We start from the raw sequence: 27,578 nt of genomic DNA, 5'->3' as shown, positions 1-27,578 counted from the left end.
CCCCCAATGTGGACATGATACACTAATATCGTCTTTTATTCTTTTATTCTTGTCTTAATACTGCATCCGGATCCACTATATCCGTGAGGTCCACGAGGTTCGCGCTGACCATCTTCACACCACTACTGCCACGCTGAGAAGGACACGGGATTCCCTTCTCCAAGGTCAAGCAGCAACCACAAAATCAACTAAAAGGGCCAGTATATGTTTTTCTACACACCCTTTTGCACCACAAACACCAAAATCATATTTTAAATTTTATCATTTTTTAACAGAGTAAGGCGTTACAACAACTTTTTAAGCCACAAAATTTAGGGAGCGCCCCAGTCCAAATAACCTCCAGACTTCTCTAATCCCATCCTGGTGGCAGCACCCCACATTAGAAATCTCAACATGGAAGTAGCAACCATAGAGATAGAAGATATGGTCGAAATCAAGGAGAGTGTTTTCACAAAAAGAATTTTTAGAAGTAACAACATAGAGAACAAAATGAGAGAAATTGAGTCAGCGGAAATGGGAGACTTAGAAACAATAAATAATGAATTCGATAAACTAGAGAATTTACTTAAGAAGGAGACCAAAAAGGTCTGGGACAAAGTCTAGATAGAAAAATACATTGACATCAAACGTATTCCTAGGGGTTTACGGTTTGATAAAAAATCATCCTTTGAATTAGCAGATGTAGAATACAATGTACAATGGGAGGAAGCTATGGATGCCTGTTCATTCACTTTAATGAAACTTATCATTAAACACCATACAAAGACACTAATAGAAATTGACCGAGAAGTCACACTAATTCAGAAAAGATTAGAAACCTCTATAGATAATCCCACCTTCATAAGTAGGGACAGAAAACTAGCGGATGAAATAGACGCCATAGAAAAAAACCTGATAGAGTCAAAGAACAAAAAATTCAGACGAGACGAGGAAGATTATGTAGTGGGGTCAAACCCCAAATGGCAACGGGTCTCACTAGTCCCACCTAGCACCCCAAGGGATAGGAAAATGTTCGAATATAGGAGTAGAGAAGATAGTAATAAAAACCAGAATTCAAGATCCAACACATTAAGCTATCCAACGAATCCAGAGAGGCATAAGAACTATCCCAAATATGAAAACAATAAGAATGTATCATTTAATAAAGAGGCTAGACAAATTCCACCAAGAAGGCAGGAGGCGGGTGTCCTAGAAACCCCTAGAGAGAATAAAGAAACTAAAACGCACACTATTGAAGACACAGGAAGCCACAAAAGGGACGAGGCAAAGAAAAATGATAGAGACAGAGAAGAACATTGGCAGGACAATAAATACTATTCTAAAGCAAAAGAGTATCACGAAAGGTATCACACTGCTAAGCCAACAACATATAACTACAGAACTAGATCACCACTTGAACGCCGTGATAACAGGTATGAGAAAGAAAGGAGCAGAGATAGGGACCACAGATCACCTTACAAACACTATGGGTCAAATCGGGAATACAGAGAGAGACGCTATGAGAGAGAAGAAAGCCAAAGGAGACACTACCGGTCACCCCACAAACAATATAGGGACCAGAGCCCAAGACGGGAACGCAAATCACCTTACAGGGAACAGAGGCAAACATACAGAGAAAGACATGATAAGGAGCAAGGTCACGTGAGAGAACAACGATCACCCAGACCACATACAGGTCATTTTTTAGAACAGGCCCAAGTAGCAAAACCACCACCAATAGCCACCCAGAATAGCACTCTAGTGGTAGAAGAACAGAAAGAAATAGAAACACCAAACACAAAACTCAGAAAAAGACCACACGAGGAAAGCGGGGAGGAAGAAGGACACAGGAAAAGAGCAGCGATGTAAACAATATATTTAATCTAAGTAAAAAAGAACTCAACATAGATGAATGTAAGCTTATAAAAAAGGGGCTGAATTTCGCGCCAGTTGCTAAGGCGAATAGTTTTAATCTGTATATAGACGCACACAAATACATCAGACAGCTTACGTTTAAAAAAAAAATTCTTTCCAAAGACGCACAAACTAGGGAGATAGTAAGTAATGATATGAACATAAACATAGAGAGTGATTTTAAACATTCAAATCTTAAAAACAAGTCCAAATTCTATCCTAGCTGGGCAAAAGGCCATAATCTAGAAGTGTTCCACCAAAAAATCCAGGAAGACTTTGACAAACTGACCTCAGGTACGACAAAGATAACGAAGAACAATTTAACACTAAAAGAGAAAATCGCTTTGCAAAACTTAGAGAAAGATAAGGATATCATATTCAAACAAGCAGACAAAGGGGGGGGGGGTTGTCATTATGGACACTGAATATTATAAGGGAGAAGCAGAGAGGATATTATCTGACGACATCACCTATGCACGTCTTAAGACGAATCCGCATAAAGAATTCTGTATAGAATTCCTCACCCTACTAGACAAAGGCAGTACAACAGGAGTCCTAAATGAAAAAGAATACGACTATTTAAATATAAAATTCCCAGTTATGCCGATATTTTATTTTTTACCCAAAATACATAAGGATATTAAAGCACCACCAGGGAGACCCATCATCTCTGGGATAGGCTCACTCACGTCGCGACTATCGGAATATATAGATGGTTTTCTACAACCATATGTTGCGGAGATGCGGTCCTATCTAAGAGATACCACGCAAATTCTTAATGTATTAGAACAGGTAATTTGGCAAGATGACTACAAAATGTGCACTTGTGATGTAACTTCATTATACACATCCATAAAACACGACGATGGAATTGAAGCCATCAATAGGACATTAACAAAAGACCCAACTGTTAAAATAGAACAAAGACGCTTCATTTTAGAAAGTATCAATTTTATTCTGAAGCATAACCTTTTTAAATTTGATGGAACATATTTCCTACAAAAATGTGGCACAGCGATGGGTACGAAATTCGCACCAAGTTATGCCAATCTGTTCATGGACAATTGGGAGACCGATACCATCTGGTCAGAGCATGAATTTGGTGCGGATCTCGTGCTGTGGCGAAGATACATCGATGATGTGTTTTTCATCTGGAAAGGTAGTAGTGAAAACTTGAACCATTTCTTAAACTATATTAATACTAATGAGAGGAACTTGGCTTTGACAACTTGCATAGGAAATAACACGGTAGACTTCTTAGACCTTACTATTTACATAGAAGACACCAAACTAAAGACTAAAACTTTCTTCAAAAAAGTGGACTGTAACAACTACCTACTTAACACTAGCTGCCACCACAAAAAATGGTTAAAGAACATACCCCCAGGACAGTTTCGTCGAATTAGGAGAAACTGTAGCGATGACCATATTTATAGGGAACAATCCAATATTCTTAAGAAGCGTTTCATTGCTAAAAACTATGATAACGATAAGATGGATATAGCAATAAGAGAAGTAGGGGAGCTCAAACGTAGTGAAATCCTTAAAACTAATCCACCTAAGCCCAAAGAAGAGTTCAGCATCGCTTTCTTAACACAGTTTAGTCAGGATGCAGGAAGCATACAACAGATCCTGAATAAACACTGGCATCTCCTACAGGGAGACCCCACCCTGAAAGAGTACCTCCCAGAAAAACCGAAAGTCATCTATAAAAGGGCAGATAACATCAAAAGAAAGTTAGCACCAAGCCTCTTTAGAATGGAGAATAGAACAACAGGCCAGGACTCAAACTGGCTACAAACAGCCAAAGGTTTCCATAGATGTAATACATGCAAAGCATGCAAACAGGGAAGTAAGGAAAAAATTCAGTTCAGCTCTAATACAACAGGAGAACAGTTCAAAACCGGCAGCTTCATTAATTGCAAATCAGAATTCGTAGTCTACCTTTTAAACTGCCCCTGTGGACTCTAATATGTAGGGCGCACCAGTCGACCCCTGCGGGTGCGTATTTTGGAACACCTAGGGAATATCAGACGGAAACTAATGACACATAGTGTCTCTAAGCATTTCGCACTACATCACCAAGGAGATCCGTCGGGCCTTGAATTTAGGGGCATTGAAGTAGTCCCCCCACATTGGAGGGGAGGCGACAGACTGACATCTCTATCAAGAAAAGAAACGTTTTGGATCTACAAATTGAAAAGCCTGGTACCCACAGGCCTCAATGTAGAGATAGACATTGCAGCCTTTCTCTGAACACCCATCAATCTGCTCCAAATCCCCCATTTTTAAACAACTTTTATTTTTTAATATTTTATAAACATCTACTATTCTATAACATCTACTATTTTATTTTATTAAATTTCATTTACATCTACCTCTTTGTTTTAACACACACTGATCCACTTCCTCTCCAATCTCCAATAGGGCGCACGTCCCAAATATGAATACCTCGAACCAACCCTTGAGGACCAGAAATGATACATACTATCGCGACAACCTCTGCAACATGAATTGAAGTTAGAAAGGAGTTATGAAGAATCTGGACTATACGTTTTGAACATTTTGAACTTTTTCACCACATGAGAGCTCCGCGTCGAAATCACCTATACAAGTATTTTTCTAATATCAAATGTCTGTGTAAACCCATGCTCATGCATATTTGATATACTCTCATCATCCGCTGGAATATACTTTTGAAATATATTTTAAACAATGACTCTACACTTAACTGAATACCGCACTATCCAGTGTGGTAGAGATAATATTAGGGGTTTGAAGTAGCAATTTCGATATGCGGCCACTTGGTGGCAGCATTGTATTACAAATAAAATATCTTTTAACTAACACGGAGATATTGAGTGGTACATTTTAGATAGCTGAATGAGGAAACCAAGATTTTGGGTGTCTAGGTTGTTCTACCCTTATGTCAGATGTAGTGGCTATAAACAGTAAGGTTTTTTAACCATCTTGATAATAATAATATTATATTTTTTCCGTCACATATGTAATTCGTTATAACTTTTGTCACATAAATATATTTTTTGCTGTAATACACTCTGGCACATTTTTAAGTTACTTTAAAGGGATGTGTGCCACACTACCAAGATTGCTTAACTTTTACCATTAGGTTATGACAGTGTTGAGGTAATTTTCACATCCAGCCACATGGTGGCACTATTGTATTACATATGTAAAGATTTTAACCAACAGAGAATGGTTTTAAAAATACTGCACACGGAGGAACTAAAAGATTCCAAATCACACAAATACCCCAATCAAATTCCAATTTCCACCGTTTTTTATTAAACTTAAAATGCTTCTAAGGACAAATACAATGATCATCTCTAAGTATTTTTTAAAATGTAGTTTTTATAATGTATTGATTTATTTTAATATATGCTTATCTAATTTTAATATATGCTTATCTAACCCATTATTTATATGTACAGGCACATATCACTATCCCTGACATTAGGGGCTTCCAAAGGTAGCTCCTATAAAGAGATATAACCGTCTAAATTTAAACCATGCCCCTAATCCAGGTGTTTCTCCAATTAAACTAATGGGGGCACCTATAAATGCAGCACACAATGAGCATCCGGCAGGAACCTGACGAAGCTTATTGCGAAACGCGTAGTTCCCTGCCGGAGCTCATTGACAGAGGGACCCAGCACACTGCAGGACATCCGGTTCAGATCCCCCTTTCCGGTTCCGCTGCCGGTCGCGCCAGTTGGAGCAAAAAACGGAGGAGGAGATCGTGCAGGAGTGCTCTGAGCGGATGATGCTGGGCAAGTGATTTTGTATATTCGTTTAGTGTGAGAGTCCTTTTTTGTGTTTGCTTCAGTACATCACATACTGTTTAGTTCGTTGTGTTATCGTGTCATATATTGTTTTATACCTTTTAAGCACCACAACATGTATGCATAGTGTATGCACATGTCTTCACTGTTAACCCATTAAAGACCTTTTAATTCATTTTGACTTTTGGTTTGCACATTGCTTTTTGGTCATTTGGGATACGGGGAGAGGAGACACTCACACACCACACCCATCGGGGGACAACTCTGCTGAAACAACAGGACACCATCCATACAGGACATTACCCTCTGAGGGCAAGGACTCACATCAGGCCGTGTGAGTTTAATGTATATCTGAGACTCCAGTATATGAGTCTGTATTTACCCACACCAGTCAGCGTTGAGGGAGAGACACCACACAAGCCCGTGTGAGTCACTGGATCCATATATTCTATGTATTCTGTGATTAGTTAGTGGGAACCCACCATCCATCCCACCACCGTCCACTCCTACCCCACCCCACTACTCCCCCTTCCCACTCCCCCCCTCCCCTTTTTTTCCCCCCAATCCCCCAATGTGGACATGATACACTAATATCGTGTTTTATTCTTTTATTCTTGTCTTAATACTGCATCCGGATCCACTATATCCGTGAGGTCCACGAGGTTCGCGCTGACCATCTTCACACCACTACTGCCACGCTGAGAAGGACACGGGATTCCCTTCTCCAAGGTCAAGCAGCAACCACAAAATCAACTAAAAGGGCCAGTATATGTTTTTATACACACCCTTTTGCACCACAAACACCAAAATCATATTTTAAATTTTATCATTTTTTAACAGAGTAAGGCGTTACAACAACTTTTTAAGCCACAAAATTTAGGGAGCGCCCCAGTCCAAATAACCTCCAGACTTCTCTAATCCCATCCTGGTGGCAGCACCCCACATTAGAAATCTCAACATGGAAGTAGCAACCATAGAGATAGAAGATATGGTCGAAATCAAGGAGAGTGTTTTCACAAAAAGAATTTTTAGAAGTAACAACATAGAGAACAAAATGAGAGAAATTGAGTCAGCGGAAATGGGAGACTTAGAAACAATAAATAATGAATTCGATAAACTAGAGAATTTACTTAAGAAGGAGACCAAAAAGGTCTGGGACAAAGTCTACCTAGAAAAATACATTGACATCAAACGTATTCCTAGGGGTTTACGGTTTGATAAAAAAATCATCCTTTGAATTAGCAGATGTAGAATACAATGTACAATGGGAGGAAGCTATGGATGCCTGTTCATTCACTTTAATGAAACTTATCATTAAACACCATACAAAGACACTAATAGAAATTGACCGAGAAGTCACACTAATTCAGAAAAGATTAGAAACCTCTATAGATAATCCCACCTTCATAAGTAGGGACAGAAAACTAGCGGATGAAATAGACACCATAGAAAAAAACCTGATAGAGTCAAAGAACAAAAAATTCAGACGAGACGAGGAAGATTATGTAGTGGGGTCAAACCCCAAATGGCAACGGGTCTCACTAGTCCCACCTAGCACCCCAAGGGATAGGAAAATGTTCGAATATAGGAGTAGAGAAGATAGTAATAAAAACCAGAATTCAAGATCCAACACATTAAGCTATCCAACGAATCCAGAGAGGCATAAGAACTATCCCAAATATGAAAACAATAAGAATGTATCATTTAATAAAGAGGCTAGACAAATTCCACCAAGAAGGCAGGAGGCGGGTGTCCTAGAAACCCCTAGAGAGAATAAAGAAACTAAAACGCACACTATTGAAGACACAGGAAGCCACAAAAGGGACGAGGCAAAGAAAAATGATAGAGACAGAGAAGAACATTGGCAGGACAATAAATACTATTCTAAAGCAAAAGAGTATCACGAAAGGTATCACACTGCTAAGCCAACAACATATAACTACAGAACTAGATCACCACTTGAACGCCGTGATAACAGGTATGAGAAAGAAAGGAGCAGAGATAGGGACCACAGATCACCTTACAAACACTATGGGTCAAATCGGGAATACAGAGAGAGACGCTATGAGAGAGAAGAAAGCCAAAGGAGACACTACCGGTCACCCCACAAACAATATAGGGACCAGAGCCCAAGACGGGAACGCAAATCACCTTACAGGGAACAGAGGCAAACATACAGAGAAAGACATGATAAGGAGCAAGGTCACGTGAGAGAACAACGATCACCCAGACCACATACAGGTCATTTTTTAGAACAGGCCCAAGTAGCAAAACCACCACCAATAGCCACCCAGAATCGCACTCTAGTGGTAGAAGAACAGAAAGAAATAGAAACACCAAACACAAAACTCAGAAAAAGACCACACGAGGAAAGCGGGGAGGAAGAAGGACACAGGAAAAGAGCAGCGATGTAAACAATATATTTAATCTAAGTAAAAAAGAACTCAACATAGATGAATGTAAGCTTATAAAAAAGGGGCTGAATTTCGCGCCAGTTGCTAAGGCGAATAGTTTTAATCTGTATATAGACGCACACAAATACATCAGACAGCTTACGCTTAAAAAAAAATTTCTTTCCAAAGACGCACAAACTAGGGAGATAGTAAGTAATGATACGAACATAAACATAGAGAGTGATTTTAAACATTCAAATCTTAAAAACAAGTCCAAATTCTATCCTAGCTGGGCAAAAGGCCATAATCTAGAAGTGTTCCACCAAAAAATCCAGGAAGACTTTGACAAACTGACCTCAGGTACGACAAAGATAACGAAGAACAATTTAACACTAAAAGAGAAAATCGCTTTGCAAAACTTAGAGAAAGATAAGGATATCATATTCAAACAAGCAGACAAAAGGGGGGGGGGGTTGTCATTATGGACACTGAATATTATAAGGGAGAAGCAGAGAGGATATTATCTGACGACATCACCTATGCACGTCTTAAGACGAATCCGCATAAAGAATTCTGTATAGAATTCCTCACCCTACTAGACAAAGGCAGTACAACAGGAGTCCTAAATGAAAAAGAATACGACTATTTAAATATAAAATTCCCAGTTATGCCGATATTTTATTTTTTACCCAAAATACATAAGGATATTAAAGCACCACCAGGGAGACCCATCATCTCTTGGATAGGCTCACTCACGTCGCGACTATCGGAATATATAAATGGTTTTCTACAACCATATGTTGCGGAGATGCGGTCCTATCTAAGAGATACCACGCAAATTCTTAATGTATTAGAACAGGTAATTTGGCAAGATGACTACAAAATGTGCACTTGTGATGTAACTTCATTATACACATCCATAAAACACGACGATGGAATTGAAGCCATCAATAGGACATTAACAAAAGACCCAACTGTTAAAATAGAACAAAGACGCTTCATTTTAGAAAGTATCAATTTTATTCTGAAGCATAACCTTTTTAAATTTGATGGAACATATTTCCTACAAAAATGTGGCACAGCGATGGGTACGAAATTCGCACCAAGTTATGCCAATCTGTTCATGGACAATTGGGAGACCGATACCATCTGGTCAGAGCATGAATTTGGTGCGGATCTCGTGCTGTGGCGAAGATACATCGATGATGTGTTTTTCATCTGGAAAGGTAGTAGTGAAAACTTGAACCATTTCTTAAACTATATTAATACTAATGAGAGGAACTTGGCTTTTACAACTTGCATAGGAAATAACACGGTAGACTTCTTAGACCTTACTATTTACATAGAAGACACCAAACTAAAGACTAAAACTTTCTTCAAAAAAGTGGACTGTAACAACTACCTACTTAACACTAGCTGCCACCACAAAAAATGGTTAAAGAACATACCCCCAGGACAGTTTCGTCGAATTAGGAGAAACTGTAGCGATGACCATATTTATAGGGAACAATCCAATATTCTTAAGAAGCGTTTCATTGCTAAAAACTATGATAACGATAAGATGGATATAGCAATAAGAGAAGTAGGGGAGCTCGAACGTATTGAAATCCTTAAAACTAATCCACCTAAACCCAAAGAAGAGTTCAGCATCGCTTTCTTAACACAGTTTAGTCAGGATGCAGGAAGCATACAACAGATCCTGAATAAACACTGGCATCTCCTACAGGGAGACCCCACCCTGAAAGAGTACCTCCCAGAAAAACCGAAAGTCATCTATAAAAGGGCAGATAACATCAAAAGAAAGTTAGCACCAAGCCTCTTTAGAATGGAGAATAGAACAACAGGCCAGGACTCAAACTGGCTACAAACAGCCAAAGGTTTCCATAGATGTAATACATGCAAAGCATGCAAACAGGGAAGTAAGGAAAAAATTCAGTTCAGCTCTGATGTATTAACAGGAGAACAGTTCAAAACCGGCAGCTTCATTAATTGCAAATCAGAATTCGTAGTCTACCTTTTAAACTGCCCCTGTGGACTCCAATATGTAGGGCGCACCAGTCGACCCCTGCGGGTGCGTATTTTGGAACACCTAGGGAATATCAGACGGAAACTAATGACACATAGTGTCTCTAAGCATTTCGCACTACATCACCAAGGAGATCCGTCGGGCCTTGAATTTAGGGGCATTGAAGTAGTCCCCCCACATTGGAGGGGAGGCGACAGACTGACATCTCTATCAAGAAAAGAAACGTTTTGGATCTACAAATTGAAAAGCCTGGTACCCACAGGCCTCAATGTAGAGATAGACATTGAAGCCTTTCTCTGAACACCCATCAATCTGCTCCAAATCCCCCATTTGTAAACAATTTTTAAACAACTTTTATTTTTTAATATTTTATAAACATCTACTATTCTATAACATCTACTATTTTATTTTATTTTATTAAATTTCATTTACATCTACCTCTTTGTTTTAACACACACTGATCCACTTCCTCTCCAATCTCCAATAGGGCGCACGTCCCAAATATGAATCTACCTCGAACCAACCCTTGAGGACCAGAAATGATACATACCATCGCGACAACCTCTGCAACATGAATTGAAGTTAGAAAGGAGTTATGAAGAATCTGGACTATACGTTTTGAACATTTTGAACTTTTTCACCACATGAGAGCTCCGCGTCGAAATCACCTATACAAGTATTTTTCTAATATCAAATGTCTGTGTAAACCCATGCCCATGCATATTTGATATACACTACCGACACACTTTATTGCTCATCGGCCAGATCCGCAAGCCGGGAGATTTCCCGGCTTGCTAGTAGCCGCCCCTCGGCGTGCCGCGCGGTCACGCGTCATCGGGAGCCTGCGCCCCCTGCACGCGCGTCCAGGGCTCCCCGAGGGAGCCCTGGTGTCCCGCGATGTGGGGGACGGCGGCAGGGGGTTCCGGGGGACCCGGCGGACCCGGCAGCGGGAGGGAGAGCGCCCCGATTGGAGGGCGCTCTTCCGCTGCTTCGGCGCGCGCCCGTCACCCTCCGGCGCGCGCCAGGCTACTGCTGCGGCCGAGAACGGGCAAATGCTCGAATAAACTCGGCCGCAGCAGTACTCTCGTCATCCGCTGGAATATACTTTTGCAATATATTTTAAACAATGACTCTACACTTAACTGAATACCACACTATCCACAGTGTGGTAGAGATAATATTAGGGTTTTGAAGTAGCAATTTCGATATGCGGCCACTTGGTGGCAGCATTGTATTACAAATGAAATATCTTTTAACTAACACGGAGATATTGAGTTGTACATTTTAGATAGCTGAATGAGGAAACCAAGATTTTGGGTGTCTAGGTTGTTCTACCCTTATGTCAGATGTAGTGGCTATAAACAGTAAGGTTTTTTAACCATCTTGATAATAATAATATTATATTTTTTCCGTCACATATGTAATTCGTTATAACTTTTGTCACATAAATATATTTTTTGCTGTAATACACTCTGGCACATTTTTAAGTTACTTTAAAGGGATGTGTGCCACACTACCAAGATTGCTTAACTTTTACCATTAGGTTATGACAGTGTTGAGGTAATTTTCACATCCAGCCACATGGTGGCACTATTGTATTACATATGTAAAGATTTTAACCAACAGAGAATGGTTTTAAAAATACTGCACACGGAGGAACTAAAAGATTCCAAATCACACAAATACCCCAATCAAATTCCAATTTCCACCGTTTTTTATTAAACTTAAAATGCTTCTAAGGACAAATACAATGATCATCTCTAAGTATTTTTTAAAATGTAGTTTTTATAATGTATTGATTTATTTTAATATATGCTTATCTAATTTTAATATATGCTTATCTAACCCATTATTTATATTTACAGGCACATCTCACTATCCCTGACATTAGGGGCTTCCAAAGGTAGCTCCTATAAAGAGATATAACCGTCTAAATTTAAACCATGCCCTTAATCCAGGTGTTTCTCCAATTAAACTAATGGGGGCACCTATAAATGCAGCACACAATGAGCATCCGGCAGGAACCTGACGAAGCTTATTGCGAAACGCGTAGTTCCCTGCCGGAGCTCATTGACAGAGGGACCCAGCACACTGCAGGACATCCGGTTCAGATCCCCCTTTCCGGTTCCGCTGCCGGACGCGCCAGTTGGAGCAAAAAACGGAGTAGGAGATCGTGCAGGAGTGCTCTGAGCGGATGATGCTGGGCAAGTGATTTTGTATATTCGTTTAGTGTGAGAGTCCTTTTTTGTGTTTGCTTCAGTACATCACATACTGTTTAGTTCATTGTGTTATCGTGTCATATATTGTTTTATACCTTTTAAGCACCACAACATGTATGCATAGTGTATGCACATGTCTTCACTGTTAACCCATTAAAGACCTTTTAATTCATTTTGACTTTTGGTTTGCACATTGCTTTTTGGTCATTTGGGATACGGGGAGAGGAGACACTCACACACCACACCCATCGGGGGACAACTCTGCTGAAACAACAGGACACCATCCATACAGGACATTACCCTCTGAGGGCAAGGACTCACATCAGGCCGTGTGAGTTTAATGTATATCTGAGACTCCAGTATATGAGTCTGTATTTACCCACACCAGTCAGCGTTGAGGGAGAGACACCACACAAGCCCGTGTGAGTCACTGGATCCATATATTCTATGTATTCTGTGATTAGTTAGTGGGAACCCACCATCCATCCCACCACCGTCCACTCCTACCCCACCCCCCTACTCCCCCTTCCCACTCCCCCCCTCCCCTTTTTTCCCCCCAATCCCCCAATGTGGACATGATACACTAATATCGTGTTTTATTCTTTTATTCTAGTCACCCCGTCACCCCAGTCAGTCACCCCGTCACCCCCCCCCCCAGTCAGTCACCCCCCCCCCCCCAGTCAGCCACCCCCCCCAGTCAGTCACCCCCCCCAGTCAGTCATGCCTCCCCCCCAGTCAGTCATGCCTCCCCCCCCAGTCAGTCACCCACCCTCTCTCTGTGTATCACCCACCCTCTGTGTGTGTCACCCACCGTTTCTCCCCTCTGTGTCTCCCCCCTCTGTCTCTCCACTCTCTCTCCCCCCCACACTCTCTCTCACCCCCACACTCTCTCTCTCACCCCCACACTCTCTCCCCCCCAAACTCTCTCTCTCTCCCCCCCACACTCTCTCTCCCCCCCACACTCTCTCTCCCCCCCACACTCTCTCCCCCCCACACTCTCTCTCCCCCCCACACTCTCTCTCCCCCCCACACTCTCTCTCTCCCCCCCACACTCTCTCTCTCTCCCCCCACACTCTCTCTCTCTCCCCCCACACTCTCTCTCTCTCCCCCCACACTCTCTCTCCCCCCCACACTCTCTCTCTCCCCCCCACTCTCTCTCTCTCCCCCCCACACTCTCTCTCCCCCCCCACACTCTCTCTCCCCCCCCACACTCTCTCTCTCCCCCCACACTCTCTCCCCCCACACTCTCTCTCTCCCCCCACACTCTCTCTCCCCCCCACACTCTCTCTCTCTCCCCCCCACACTCTCTCTCTCTCCCCCCCCACACTCTCTCTCTCTCCCCCCCACACTCTCTCTCTCCCCCACACTCTCTCTCTCTCTCCCCCCCACACTCTCTCTCCCCCCACACTCTCTCCCCCCCACCTCTCTCCCCCTCACACTCTCTCCCCCGACACTCTCTCCCTCTCCCCCACACTCCCTCCCTCTCCCCCCCACATTCCCTCCCTCTCCCCCCCACTCTCTCTCTCTCTCCCCCCCACACTCTCTCTCTCCCCCCCACACTCTCTCTCTCTCTCCCCCCACACTCTCTCTCCCCCCACACTCTCTCCCCCCACACTCTCTCCCCCCTCACACTCTCTCCCCCCACACTCTCTCCCTCTCCCCCCACACTCCCTCCCTCTCCCCCCCACATTCCCTCCCTCTCCCCCCCACTCTCTCTCTCTCCCCCCCACACTCTCTCTCTCCCCCCCACACTCTCTCTCTCCCCCACACTCTCTCTCTCCCCCACACTCTCTCTCTCCCCCCACACTCTCTCTCTCCCCCCACACTCTCTCTCTCCCCCCACACTCTCTCTCTCCCCCCACACTCTCTCCCCCCACACACTCTCTCCCCCCACACTCTCTCTCTCTCCCCCCCACACTCTCTCTCTCTCCCCCCCACACTCTCTCTCTCTCTCCCCCCCACACTCTCTCACTCCCCCCCCCACACTCTCTCTCTCCCCCCCACACTCTCTCTCCCCCCCCCACACTCTCTCTCTCCCCCCCCACACTCTCTCTCTCCCCCCCCCACACTCTCTCACTCCCCCCCCCCCCACACTCTCTCTCTCCCCCCCCCACACTCTCTCTCCCCCCCCCCACACTCTCTCTCTCTCCCCCCCACACTCTCTCCCCCCCACACTCTCTCTCTCCCACACTCTCTCTCTCCCACACTCTCTCTCTCCCACACTCTCTCTCTCCCACACTCTCTCTCTCCCCCACACTCTCTCTCTCCCCCACACTCTCTCTCTCCCCCACACACTCTCTCTCCCCCACACACTCTCTCTCCCCCACACTCTCTCTCTCTCCCCCACACACTCTCTCTCTCTCCCCCACACACTCGCTCTCTCTCTCCGATGCGCGCTCTCTCTCCCACGCGCTCTCTCCCCCACACACTCTCTCTCTCTCCCCCACACACTCTCTCTCTCCCCCACACACACTCTCTCTCTCTCCCCCACACACACTCTCTCTCTCCCCCACACTCTCTCTCTCCCGCACACTCTCTCTCTCCCCCCCCACACTTTCTCTCTCCCCCCCACACTTTCTCTCTCCCCCACACTCTCTCCCCCACACTCTCTCCCCCACACTCTCTCCCCCACACTCTCTCCCCCACACTCGCTCTCTCTCCCCCACACTCTCTCTCGCTCTCTCGCTCTCTCTCCCACGCGCTCTCTCTCTCCCACGCTCTCTCCCCCACGCTCTCTCTCCCCCACACACTCTCTCTCTCTCCCCCACACTCTCTCTCTCTCCCGACACTCTCTATCTCCCCCCCACACTTTTTCTCTCCCCCCCACACTTCTCTCTCCCCCCACACTCTCTCCCCCACACTCTCTCCTCCACACTCTCTCCCCCACACTCTCTCTCTCTCCCCCACACTCTCTCTCTCCCCCACACTCTCTCTCTCCCCACACTCTCTCCCCCTCACTCTCTCTCTCTCTCCCACACTCTCTCTCTCTCGCACACACACTCTCTCTCGCCCCCACGCTCTCTCTCTCTCTCACCCACACTCTCTCTCTCTCACCCACACTCTCTCTCTCACCCACACTCTCTCTCACACTCTCTCTCTCCCACACACTCTCTCTCCCACACACTCTCTCTCCCACACACTCTCTCTCCCACACACTATCTCTCCCACACTCTCTCTCTCTTCCCCACACTCTCTCTCTCTTCCCCACACTCTCTCTCTCACCCACACTCTCTCTCACCCACACTCTCTCTCACACTCTCTCTCTCCCACACACTCTCTCTCCCCCACACTCTCTCTCTCCCCCACACACTCTCTCCCCCTCACTCTCTCTCTCTCCTCCCACACTCTCTCTCTCTCGCACACACACTCTCTCTCGCCCCCACGCTCTCTCTCTCTCTCACCCACACTCTCTCTCTCTCACCCACACTCTCTCTCTCACCCACACTCTCTCTCACACTCTCTCTCTCCCACACACTCTCTCTCCCACACACTCTCTCTCCCACACACTCTCTCTCCCACACACTATCTCTCCCACACTCTCTCTCTCTTCCCCACACTCTCTCTCTCTTCCCCACACTCTCTCTCTCACCCACACTCTCTCTCTCACCCACACTCTCTCTCACACTCTCTCTCTCCCACACACTCTCTCTCCCCCACACACACTCTCTCCCACACACTCTCTCTCTCCCCCACACACACTCTCTCTCTCTCCCCCACACACACTCTCTCTCTCCCCCACACTCTCTCTCCCGCACACTCTCTCTCTCCCCCCCACACTTTCTCTCTCCCCCCCACACTTTCTCTCTCCCCCCCACACTTTCTCTCTCCCCCCCACACTTTCTCTCTCCCCCACACTCTCTCTCCCCCACACTCTCTCCCCCACACTCGCTCTCTCTCCCCCACACTCTCTCTCGCTCTCTCCCACGCGCTCTCTCTCTCCCACGCTCTCTCCCCCACGCTCTCTCTCTCTCCCCCACACACTCTCTCTCTCTCCCCCACACTCTCTCTCTCTCTCCCGCACACTCTCTATCTCCCCCCCACACTTTCTCTCTCCCCCCCACACTTTCTCTCTCCCCCCCCACACTTTCTCTCTCCCCCACACTCTCTCTCTCCCCCACACTCTCTCTCTCCCCCACACTCTCTCTCTCCCCCACACTCTCTCTCTCCCCCACACTCTCTCTCTCCCCCACACTCTCTCTCTCCCCCACACTCTCTCTCCCCCCCACACTCTCTCTCCCCCACACTCTCTCTCTCTCCCCCCACACTCTCTCTCTCTCCCCCCACACTCTCTCTCTCCCCCACACTCTCTCTCTCCCCCACACTCTCTCTCTCCCCCACACTCTCTCTCTCCCCCACACTCTCTCTCTCTCCCCCACACTCTCTCTCTCTCCCCCATACTCTCTCTCTCCCCCATACTCTCTCTCTCCCCCATACTCTCTCTCTCCCCCACACTCTCTCTCTCCCCCACACTCTCTCTCTCCCCCACACTCTCTCTCTCCCCCACACTCTCTCTCTCTCTCCCACACTCTCTCTCTCTCTCCCACACTCTCTCTCTCTCTCTCGCCCCCACGCTCTCTCTCTCCCCCACGCTCTCTCTCTCTCTCACCCACACTCTCTCTCTCACCCACACTCTCTCTCTCACCCACACTCTCTCTCTCTCCCACACTCTCTCTCTCCCACACACTCTCTCTCCCACACACTCTCTCTCCCACTCTCTCTCTCTCTCTCCCACACTCTCTCTCTCTCTTCCCCACACTCTCTCTTCCCCACACTCTCTCTCTCCCCCCCACACTCTCTCTCTCCCCCACACTCTCTCTCTCCCCCACACTCTCTCTCTCCCCCACACTCTCTCTCTCCCCCACACTCTCTCTCTCCCCCACACTCTCTCTCTCCCCCACACTCTCTCTCCCCCACACTCTCTCTCGCCCCCACACTCTCTCTCTCCCCCACACTCTCTCTCTCCCCCACACTCTCTCTCTCCCCCACACTCTCTTTCTCCCCCACACTCTCTCTCCCCCACACTCTCTCTCCCCCACACTCTCTCTCTCCCCCACACTCTCTCTCTCCCCCACACTCTCTCTCTCCCCCACACTCTCTCTCCCCCACACTCTCTCTCCCCCACACTCTCTCTCCCCCACACTTTCTCTCTCCCCCACACTTTCTCTCTCGCTCTCCCCCGCACTCTCTCTCGCTCTCCCCCACACTCTCTCTCGCTCTCCCCCACACTCTCTCTCGCTCTCCCCCACACTCTCTCTCGCTCTCCCCCACACTCTCTCTCGCTCTCCCCCACACTCTCTCGCTCTCCCCCACACTCTCTCTTTCCCCCACACTCTCTCTCCCACACTCTCTCTCTCCCACACTCTCTCTCTCCCACACTCTCTCTCTCTCTCCCACACATTCTCTCTCTGTCCCCCACACTCTCTCTCTCTCTGTCCCCCACACTCTCTCTCTCTCTCTGTCCCCCACACTCTCTCACACTCTGGATCTCTTATTAACCCTATATCTGTGTCTCCCCCCTCTGTGTCTCTCCACTCTCTCTCCCCCCCACACTCTCTCACCCCCAAACTCTCTCTCTCCCCCTACACTCTCTCTCTATCCCCCCTACACTCTCTCCCCCCTACACACTCTCTCTCCCCCCCACACTCTCTCCCCACCCACACTCTCTCTCTCCCCCACACTCTCTCTCTCCCCCACACTCTCTCTCTCCCCCACACTCTCTCTCTCCCCAACACTCTCTCTCTCCCCCACACTCTCTCTCTCCCCCACACTCTCTCTCTCCCCCACACTCTCTCTCTCCCCCACACTCTCTCTCTGTCTCCCACACTCTCTCTCTGTCTCCCACACTCTCTCACACTCTGGATCTGGATCTCTTATTAACCCTATATATCTTAACTGCCCTATACTGCACCGAAATAACCTATACTGCTTTCTTCCAGATCTGACTCAAGCTTCACACGGAAGACATCGGAGCCCCCCCTAACCCAGAAGACAGGTAGGGAACACATCCCCTCCAATGTATAACATTGCGGGAATGAGGGTACCTGGACATTGAGGGACTGCGGATCAGGTAAGATCCCAGGCGGGATTGCTGCTTTAGATATTGTGAAGCGGGGACGTCCAGACACTGGTTAATGGGTTCAAGAAATACACACACGTAACAAGGACTAATTGTAGTATAATGTAATACAATAAATACATTTATGTCAAAAACGAATGTTCTGACTAGGAATTTATTAAATGTATTTTATTTATATATTTTATTTTAAAGCGGAGTTGGGGGCGGGACTAGGTGGCGAGTAGATTTTTTGGTTGGGCGAGTAGATTTTTGGGTGATTTGTCGAACACTGTATATATATATAGCTTATTGCTGCAGCAAAGGTTATTCCCACCTTTCTCCTAGGGCAGGGATATCCAAACAATGTAATTCCAGCGCACAGCAAAAAGAGAGTCGGGTTAATAAAAAATAAAATAATTTATTTAAACCGCATTAAAAAAATAGAGGGTGCAACCTTTCAAGGATGAGGTGTGTATGTATGTATATATATGTGTGTGTGTGTATGTATATACAGTATATGTGTGTGGACTGGGGGCGGGACTAGGTGGCGAGTAGATTTTTTGGTTGGGCGAGTAGATTTTTGGGTGATTTGTCGAACACTGTATATATATATATAGCTTATTGCTGCAGCAAAGGTTATTCCCACCTTTCTCCTAGGGCAGGGATATCCAAACAATGTAATTCCAGCGCACAGCAAAAAGAGAGTCGGGTTAATAAAAAATAAAATAATTTATTTAAACCGCATTAAAAAAATAGAGGGTGCAACCTTTCAAGGATGAGTTGTGTATGTATATATATGTGTGTGTGTGTATGTATATACAGTATATGTGTGTGTATATATATACTTTTATTTTATTTTTAATTATTTTATTTTTTATTAACCCGACTCTCTTTTTGCTGTGCGCTGGAATTACATTGTTTGGATATCCCTGCCCTAGGAGAAAGGTGGGAATAACCTTTGCTGCAGCAATAAGCTTGAGAAGTATATTATTTATATTTTTTCTTACATTTTCTTTTGAAGATTTTTTGCACCATAATGTATGGCACTTTTTGTTAAACTGTTTTAATTGCTGTGTAGCACAAATCAGGAAAAATGATGTAATTACGGCAGAAACGTCGGTTCCTATTTTAATCAACCAAGTTAAGTCTACTGTAAGCTGTATATTTACCCATTTTTGGACATTAGTGGTGTCAAGTGTGGGGTTTTGGCCCAGGATTACAGGGGTTAAACCCCATTAGGCCATCCTCTACTCTCACCTGGGAAGCAAGGGGTTAACTGGGCTGGAGTCCAGTAATGTGATTTTGCCTTGCTTCAGCCATCCAACTGTTTATTCCCCTGTAAAAATGTATTGTTTCTGTTCCAGTGACTGCACCACACAAACACTGGAATCCATCCGGGAGGGCAAGGGTTAATAGTTGAATAGTGATTCTAGCCCTTTGTTTAAGTTACCCTCAAAGATGCCTGCCTACTAAGGAATGCGACCAAATGTTTAGGAAGCTGGAGTGGTTGGTGAGTGTTAAAACTCACACTTACAAACCATAGTATCCTGCCAGACACTCAATTTGGTAGACTGGCCAAACGCCCCTGATTTAGGAGTGGGGCTACAGAATGAGTGACCTTATTAAATATAAGAATATTATGAGATGTCCTCGGCTGAACATGCTATAAGTTACATATGTGTAAGCGGGGGGCCGAGCCGCAAATAATGATTACAGACACCTGCTGTTTAGCAGGTCCTATGAGACAGATATTAATATCTCTCTTAATTTTAGTATTACACTGTAATATTTAGTCTTATTGGGAGCGTCATGCGTGTCGGAATGTATTAATATGGCTCACGTGCCAGTAAGTATCACTGAACTGAAGTTATGACGTTATTTAGATAGGAAAAGCAGTTTTTAAACGTCCTTGGGTGGGAGGAGTTTTACTCTGAGGAAAACTGTCAACCTCACCACTGATTTATGAGAGGGGCTGGGTTTAGGTTGTGTTCAATGGGAAATAATTGTATAAGAACCAGGCTCAGCCTATGGCTATTGTCTTTCGTGTCTTGATGATTATGAAGATTGCTGTATGAACTGCCAGTCCAGATGTGACTGTTTCATCATTCCATCTTAAGTGAGTGTCCATATTTTGTCTGTCATTTGTATATCTCGTGTTTTCACCTTTTTCAAGGAATAAATTATATTTTATCATATCTAAGTCTCGTCCAGTTCAACCCAGTTATATTTTGGTGTGTATTATTAATAGCCTGTCTCAAAGCTACCGTCACAAGTGGTCAGATACTCGTGGGATGCCAATGGCTAGCTGGCCCCTTGAGCCACTAAAGGGTTAATATATCACAAAGTACAACAAAAGTTATTTGATAAGAACAATATATGAAGAACATTGATACAGGGAGTAATGTGATTTCTTTTACTGGCGTGAGGAGAAAATATTTATTTCCATTTATGAGACATAATTGTAACATGATTAATTGGGGTGTTTTTTTTGCCTTCCTCTGGGTGAATATAACGATAACAATGTAGCTTTAATTATGTTCAGTATGTTGCACGAGTAGAATTTTATAAAGGTTCAACTCAATGAACATATATCTCTCATCCAAATCTTCTCTGATGCATTGCAATGTTACATTAATACATTTTCTCACCATAGATGTATCTTCAGCACATGACTCGTCTGTGAGCAAGAAGCAACGTAAGAAATGTCCCAAACATCAAATTACATGAGGGGTTAATGGAAATATGTTTTAAGGACTTCAACATTGCATAAGTCTGTATGAGAATTGGAACAAGATTACCAGAAACTCGGCAGAGCATTCCTATACATCAACAGCCTTTTACTAAACTTACAGACACCGCAAGACAAGGAGAGGGTTTAAAGAACAGAGACATGAACCCCTACTGTGGGACATACGGTAATGTTATGCCGCAGATAATCCATACAGTGAAGAAATCCTATAACTGCTCTGAATGTGGGAAAAGCTTCAATAAGAAATATCATCTTGTTACACACCAAATAATCCACACAGGGGTGAAGCCTTATAACTGCTCTGAATGTGGGAAAAGCTTCAGTCAGAAATCAAATCTTGTTAAACACCAAATAATCCACACAGGGGTGAAGCCTTATAACTGCTCTGAATGTGGGACTAGTTTCCATGATCAATCAAGTTTTTGTAGACACCAAAGAATCCACACAGGGGTGAGACCTTATAAATGCTCTGAATGTGGGAAAAGCTTCTGTCAAAAATCAAGTCTTGTTACACACCAAAGAATCCACACAGGGGAGAAGCCTTATGATTGCTCTGAATGTGGGAAAAGCTTCAGTCGGAAATCGCATCTTGTTACACACCAAAGAATCCACACAAGGGAGAGGCCCTATAACTGCTCTGAATGTGGGAAAAGCTTCAGTCGGAAATCGCATCTTGTTAGACACCAAACAATCCACACAGGGATGACACCCTATAAACTGCCCTGAATGTGGAAAAAGCTTCAGTAAGAAATCACATCTTATCTCGGGAGATCTCAGACTTCTCTGCTGTCGAGGCCGGCTCCATTCTTGATCAAAATCTCACTCCTACTCTGTACTCTGAACAGTCACGACTTTGGACTCCTTCCCCCCCTCGTACATAGATACACATTCTCTACTGTTTAAAATGCATTCAATTTGTATTAATTATGGGGTATATTTTAGTGCAATTCACTAAGGCTTCTTCAGGAGTTAATGTGGGTATATCTGTCCCTACCTTCTTTATAGGCACTTCCCTGTTTCTATTGGTTCCCATAAGCGCAATCCAATTGATTGAGAAACATCTTGATGTAATATTTCTCTTCTACATTGAGTTTGTATACTATGTAACATACTTTGTGTATCTGCACTATTCTATATAGATTATAAAATATAACTTGTGTGATTATAGATAACCAGATCTGTGTCTTTAACATTCAGAGATTGGTTATATCTCTATTTAACACTTCTCTTTGCATTAAGTTTATGCTATGGATTCTGTGTTATATTGTACTATTTGGGGTTTCAGTATATTCCCACTGCTATATGTATTACTCTGTGTATTAGATTTTAAGTAAAGAATTGTGCAAATTAAGATAACCCCGATCTGTGTCTTTAATTATTAGACACATTAGACAGTGAATCTCTTTCCCCTCTATATACACTATTTGAGGGACTATATGTGTCTGATTATTTAAGATGTCTTTTTTCAACAAATGTAGTTCATCAATATTTGTTGATTTAAATTCTTTCCTTTACATTCAAATTATGAGTGATATGTGTGATTTAAGATATTCCTATCTAGGTCTTTATTTATTAGACATAGATGGACTATATATCTTTCTTTATTAAATTCAGTGTGATTTAAGATATTCCTATGTCTTTATTTATCAGACATAGATGGACTATATCTTTCTGAGGTTCGTTACTGTATTAAATTCAGTGTGTGATTTAAGATAATCATTCTTTGTCTCTAATTACTGTAGATATGTCTTTCTATACATATATAAGTGATACTTATTCCTAATGGGGATAGTAACATTCTCTATTGAATATATTCATCCTTTCTTTAAGGGTGTAATTTCCAATAAGCTGCCACTCTTAGTTTGTGAATTAAACCAACTTTATTCTAAGTAGTGATACCATGTTAAATATGCATCAAATTGTCTGCCCTTTATTAACATGGCTGCAAAGTAACAGTATATACCCAGCGGAGTTTGTATTGATTTATATGTATGGGACAAGGAATCAGATGGTGGTTATGTTATGATATAACAGTAAATCCTTCTCCTGAATGTATACTGATTATTGTTAGGAGTACCAATTACATTTCAGTGCACAGTATTACAACTGTCACACACACGATGCACAGCTATCTCTCACTCCCTGACACACACACGATGCACAGCTATCTCTCCCTGTCACACACACACACGATGCACAGCTATCTCTCACTCCCTGACACACACACACACGATACACAGCTATTTCTCACTATCACACACACACGATGCAAAGCTATCTCTCCATGTCACACACACGATGCACAGCTATCTCTCCCTGTCACACACACACACGATGAACAGTAATCTCTCACTATCACACACACGATGCACAACTATCTCTCACTGTCACACACACACAATGCACAGCTATCTCTCCGTCACACACACACGATGCACAGCTATCTCTCTCTGTCACACACACATGATGCACAGCTATCTCTCCCTGTCACACACACACACGATGCACAGCTATCTCTCCCTGTCACACACACACACACGATGCACAGCTATCTCTCACTGTCACACACACACACGATGCACAGCTATCTCTCACTGTCAACACATACGATGCACAGCTATCTCTCACTGTCACACACGATGCACAGCTCTCTCTCACTGTCACACACACAAACGATGCACAGCTCTCTCTCACTGTCACACACACAAACGATGCACAGCTATCTCACTGTCACACACACACGATGCACAGCTATCTCACACTGTCACACACACACGATGCACAGCTCTCACTCCGCCACACACGATGCACAGCTATCTCTCCCTGTCACACACACACGATGCACAGCTATCTCTCCCTGTCATACACACACGCTGCACAGCTATCTCTCACTGTCACACACACGATGCACAATTATCTCTCACTCCCTCACACATGAGGCACAGCTATCTCTCACTCCCTGTCACACACAAGGCACAGCTATCTCTCCCTCCCTGTCACACACGAGGCACAGTGATCTGTGCTGATTATTGAGTGACAGCTGCTCAGCCTGCAACAAAACTCGCTAATTAAAGAGAAGCATCTGGCTCAGCGGAGAGATCCTCGGCCCCTCACTCATTGCCCCGGGAGGCGGCCTGGGGTACGTCAGGCACTGCAACCTGCCAATATGTAACACCAGCATCTAATATAGAGCAGGGCCGAGTATCATTCCTGCAGGAATTCCTCTCCTGGAGACTTAACCCCTTTTGTGATATACTGTAGAGGCCATAGTCCCATTGTGAAAGTTAATGCGGGGTATGCCTGTGTAACTCAGGCCTGTTAGCTTAGTCCCATTGTGTACATTAATGCAGGGTATGCCTGTAGTTACTCAGGCCTGTTAGCTTAGTCCCATTGCGTACGTTAATGCGGGGAATGCCTTTAGTTACTCAGGCCTATTAGATTGTCCCATTGCGTACGTTAATGCGGGGTATGCCTGTGTTACTCAAGCCTGTTAGCTTAGTCCCATTGCGTACGTTACTGCGGGGTATGCCTGTGTTACTCAGGCCTGTTAGCTTAGTCCCATTGCGTACGTTAATGCGGGTGTGCCTGTAGTTACTCAGGCCTGAGAGAGAAAGAAGTAACCCCTGCCTCACCACATAGTAACCCCTGCCTCACCCCATAGTAACCCCTGCCTCACCCCATAGTAACCCCATAGTAACCCCTGCCGCACCCCATAGTAACCCCTGCCTCACCCCATAGTAACCCCTGCCTCACCCCATAGTAACCCCTGCCTCACCCCATAGTAACCCCTGCCTCACTCCATATTAACCCCTGCCGCACACCATATTCACCCCTGCCTCACCCCATAGTAACCCCTGCCTCACCCCATATTAACTCCTGCTTCACCCCATAGTAACCCCTGCCTCACCCCATAGTAACCCCTGCCTCACCCCATAGTAACCCCTGCCGCACACCATATTCACCCCTGCCTCACCCCATAGTAACCCCTGCCTCACCCCATAGTAAACCCTGCCTCACCCCATATTAACTCCTGCTTCACCCCATAGTAACCCCTGCCTCACCCCATAGTAAACCCTGCCTCACCCCATAGTAACCCCTGCCTCACCCCACAGTAACCCCTGCCTCACCCCATATTAACCCCTGCCTCACCCCATAGTAACCCCTGCCTCACCCCAAAGTAACCCCTGCCTCACCCCATAGTAACTCCAGCCTCACACCATAGTAACCCTTGCTTCACCCCATAGTAAACCCTGCCTCACCCCATATAACCCCTGCCTCACCCCATAGTAAACCCTGCCTCAACCCATAGTAACCCCTGCCTCACCCAATATTAACCCCGCCTCACCCCATACTAAACCCTACCTCACCCCATATTAACCCCTGCCTCTCCCCATAGTAACCCCTGCCTCACCCCATAGTAACCCCTGCATCACCCCATAGTAACTCCAGCCTCACACCATAGTAACCCCTGCCGAACCCCATAGTAACCCCTGCCGAACCCCCTAGTAACCCCTGCCTCACCCCATAGTAACCCTTGCCTCACCCCATATTAACCCCTGCCGCACCCCATAGTAACCCCTGCCTCACCCCATAGTAACCCCTGCCTCACCCTCATAGCACTGACAGTGACGCGGCGCATTGTGTGTGTGAAAGGGAGAGATAGCTGTGCATTGTGTGTGTGTCAGGGAGTGAGAGATAGTTGTGCATCGTGTGTGTGAGACAGTGAGAGATAGCTGTGCATTGTGTGTGTGTGACAGTGAGAGACAGCTGTGCATCGTGTGTGTGTGACAGGGAGAGATAGCTGTGCATCGTGTGTGTGTCAGGGAGTGAGAGATAGCTGTGCATCATGTGTGTGTGACAGGGAGAGATAGCTGTGCATTGTGTGTGTGTGACAGTGAGAGATATCTGTGCATCGTGTGTGTGTGACAGGGAGAGATAGCTGTTCATCGTGTGTGTGTGTGTGTGTCAAGGAGTGAGAGATAGTTGTGCATCGTGTGTGTGTCAGGGAGTGAGAGATAGCTGTGCATCGTGTGTGTGTTTCAGGGAGTGAGAGATAGCTGTGCATCGTGTGTGTGTGACAGTGAGAGATAGCTGTGCATCGTGTGTGTGTGTGTGACAGGGAGAGATAGTTGTGCATCGTGTGTGCATCTCTCACTGTCACACATACGATGCACAGCTATCTCTCCCTGTCACACACACACGATGCACAGCTATCTCACACTGTCACACACACACACACACACACACACACGATGCACAGCTATCTCTCCCTGTCACACACACACGATGCACAGCTATTTCTCACTGTCACACACACAAACGATGCACAGCTATCTCTCACTGTCAACACATACGATGCACAGCTATCTCTCACTGTCACACACGATGCACAGATATCTCTCCCTGTCTCACACATACAATGCACAGCTCTCTCTCACTGTCACACACACAAACGATGCACAGCTCTCTCTCACTAGCTGTGCATCGTGTGTGTGTGTGACAGGGAGAGATAGCTGTGCATCGTGTGTGTGTCAGGGAGTGAGAGATAATTGTGCATCGTGTGTGTGAGACAATGAGAGGAAGCAGGGCAATCTGGCAGCCAAGTGGCTTGACCTTTATTAGTGAGCCTGGTTACCCCCTCTCAGAACCACAGACTTAGAAATCGCCAGCTCATATACAGTGCATAAAATATATTTATATATATACCCTTATACACCATTTTAATAAAAAATATCACAAAATTCTTCTAAGTCCCTCGGGAAGAGTGAAAGACGCGCACGTTCATTTTCAGAGCTCCTAGACATTCCTATAAGAAGTTAGCCAAATAGTAGCTTCGAAAAACACTTAGGTTAAGTTTGAGAGTTGCTTCTAATGTACCAAAGCTGGACTTAGACATAATTTCACTCTCACAACATTATGGCTGGTTGGAGACAGTCCGAACCACAAGTACCGGGTCCATGGTTCTGGGCGTATACTGGGGGGACGGGCGCAGAGAGAGAGAGAAATTGCGCAGAGAGAGAGAAAGAAAGAGCGCAGAGAGAGAGAAAGAAAGAGCGCAGAGAGAGAGAGAAAGAAAGAGCGCAGAGAGAAAGAAAGAAAGAGCGCAGAGAGAGAGAGAGCGCGCAGAGAGAGGAAGAAAGAGCGCAGAGAGAGAGAGAGAGCGCAGAGAAAGAAAGAGCGCAGAGAGAGAGAGAAAGAAAGCACAGAGAGAGAGAGAGCGCAGAGAGAGAGAGAGAGCGCAGAGAGAGAGAAAGAAAGAGCGCAGAGAGAGAGAGAAAGAAAGAGCGCAGAGAGAAAGAGTGCAGAGAGAGAGAAAGAAAGTGCGCAGACAGAAAGAAAGAGCGCAGAGAGAAAGAAAGAAAGAGCGCAGAGAGAAAGAAAGAAAGAGCGCAGAGAGAGAGAAAGAGAGCGCAGAGAGAGAGAAAGAAAGAGCGCAGAGA

The 27,578-nt window shown here is 45.2% G+C and overlaps 1 protein-coding gene across 7 annotated transcripts in view; it reads left to right on the top strand.

Moving 5' to 3' along the window:
* Positions 1-22,854, top strand: part of LOC142475778 (uncharacterized) — a 36,723-nt gene extending 13,869 nt beyond the window's left edge. For 2 of the 7 annotated variants that reach the window (XM_075581503.1, XM_075581501.1), the window contains one exon: positions 21,043-22,854. In XM_075581503.1, coding sequence (XP_075437618.1) covers positions 21,166-21,864 — 699 coding nt within the window. In that variant the 5' untranslated portion in view covers positions 21,043-21,165 and the 3' untranslated portion in view covers positions 21,865-22,854. Of the gene's footprint in view, positions 1-11,048; positions 12,320-12,538; positions 12,666-18,270; positions 18,327-18,378; positions 18,402-19,740; positions 19,900-21,042 lie in introns of those variants that run through there. The other 5 variants (XM_075581497.1, XM_075581500.1, XM_075581499.1 and 2 more) reach the window with 5 other exon arrangements.
* Positions 22,855-27,578: the final 4,724 nt, after the last annotated feature.

The sequence above is a fragment of the Ascaphus truei genome, unplaced genomic scaffold (genome assembly GCF_040206685.1).
Source record: "Ascaphus truei isolate aAscTru1 unplaced genomic scaffold, aAscTru1.hap1 HAP1_SCAFFOLD_1377, whole genome shotgun sequence".
Taxonomy (NCBI): domain Eukaryota; kingdom Metazoa; phylum Chordata; class Amphibia; order Anura; family Ascaphidae; genus Ascaphus; species Ascaphus truei.
The sequence above is the reverse complement of the archived record's forward strand: the minus strand, read 5'-3'. Positions and strand labels throughout refer to the sequence as shown.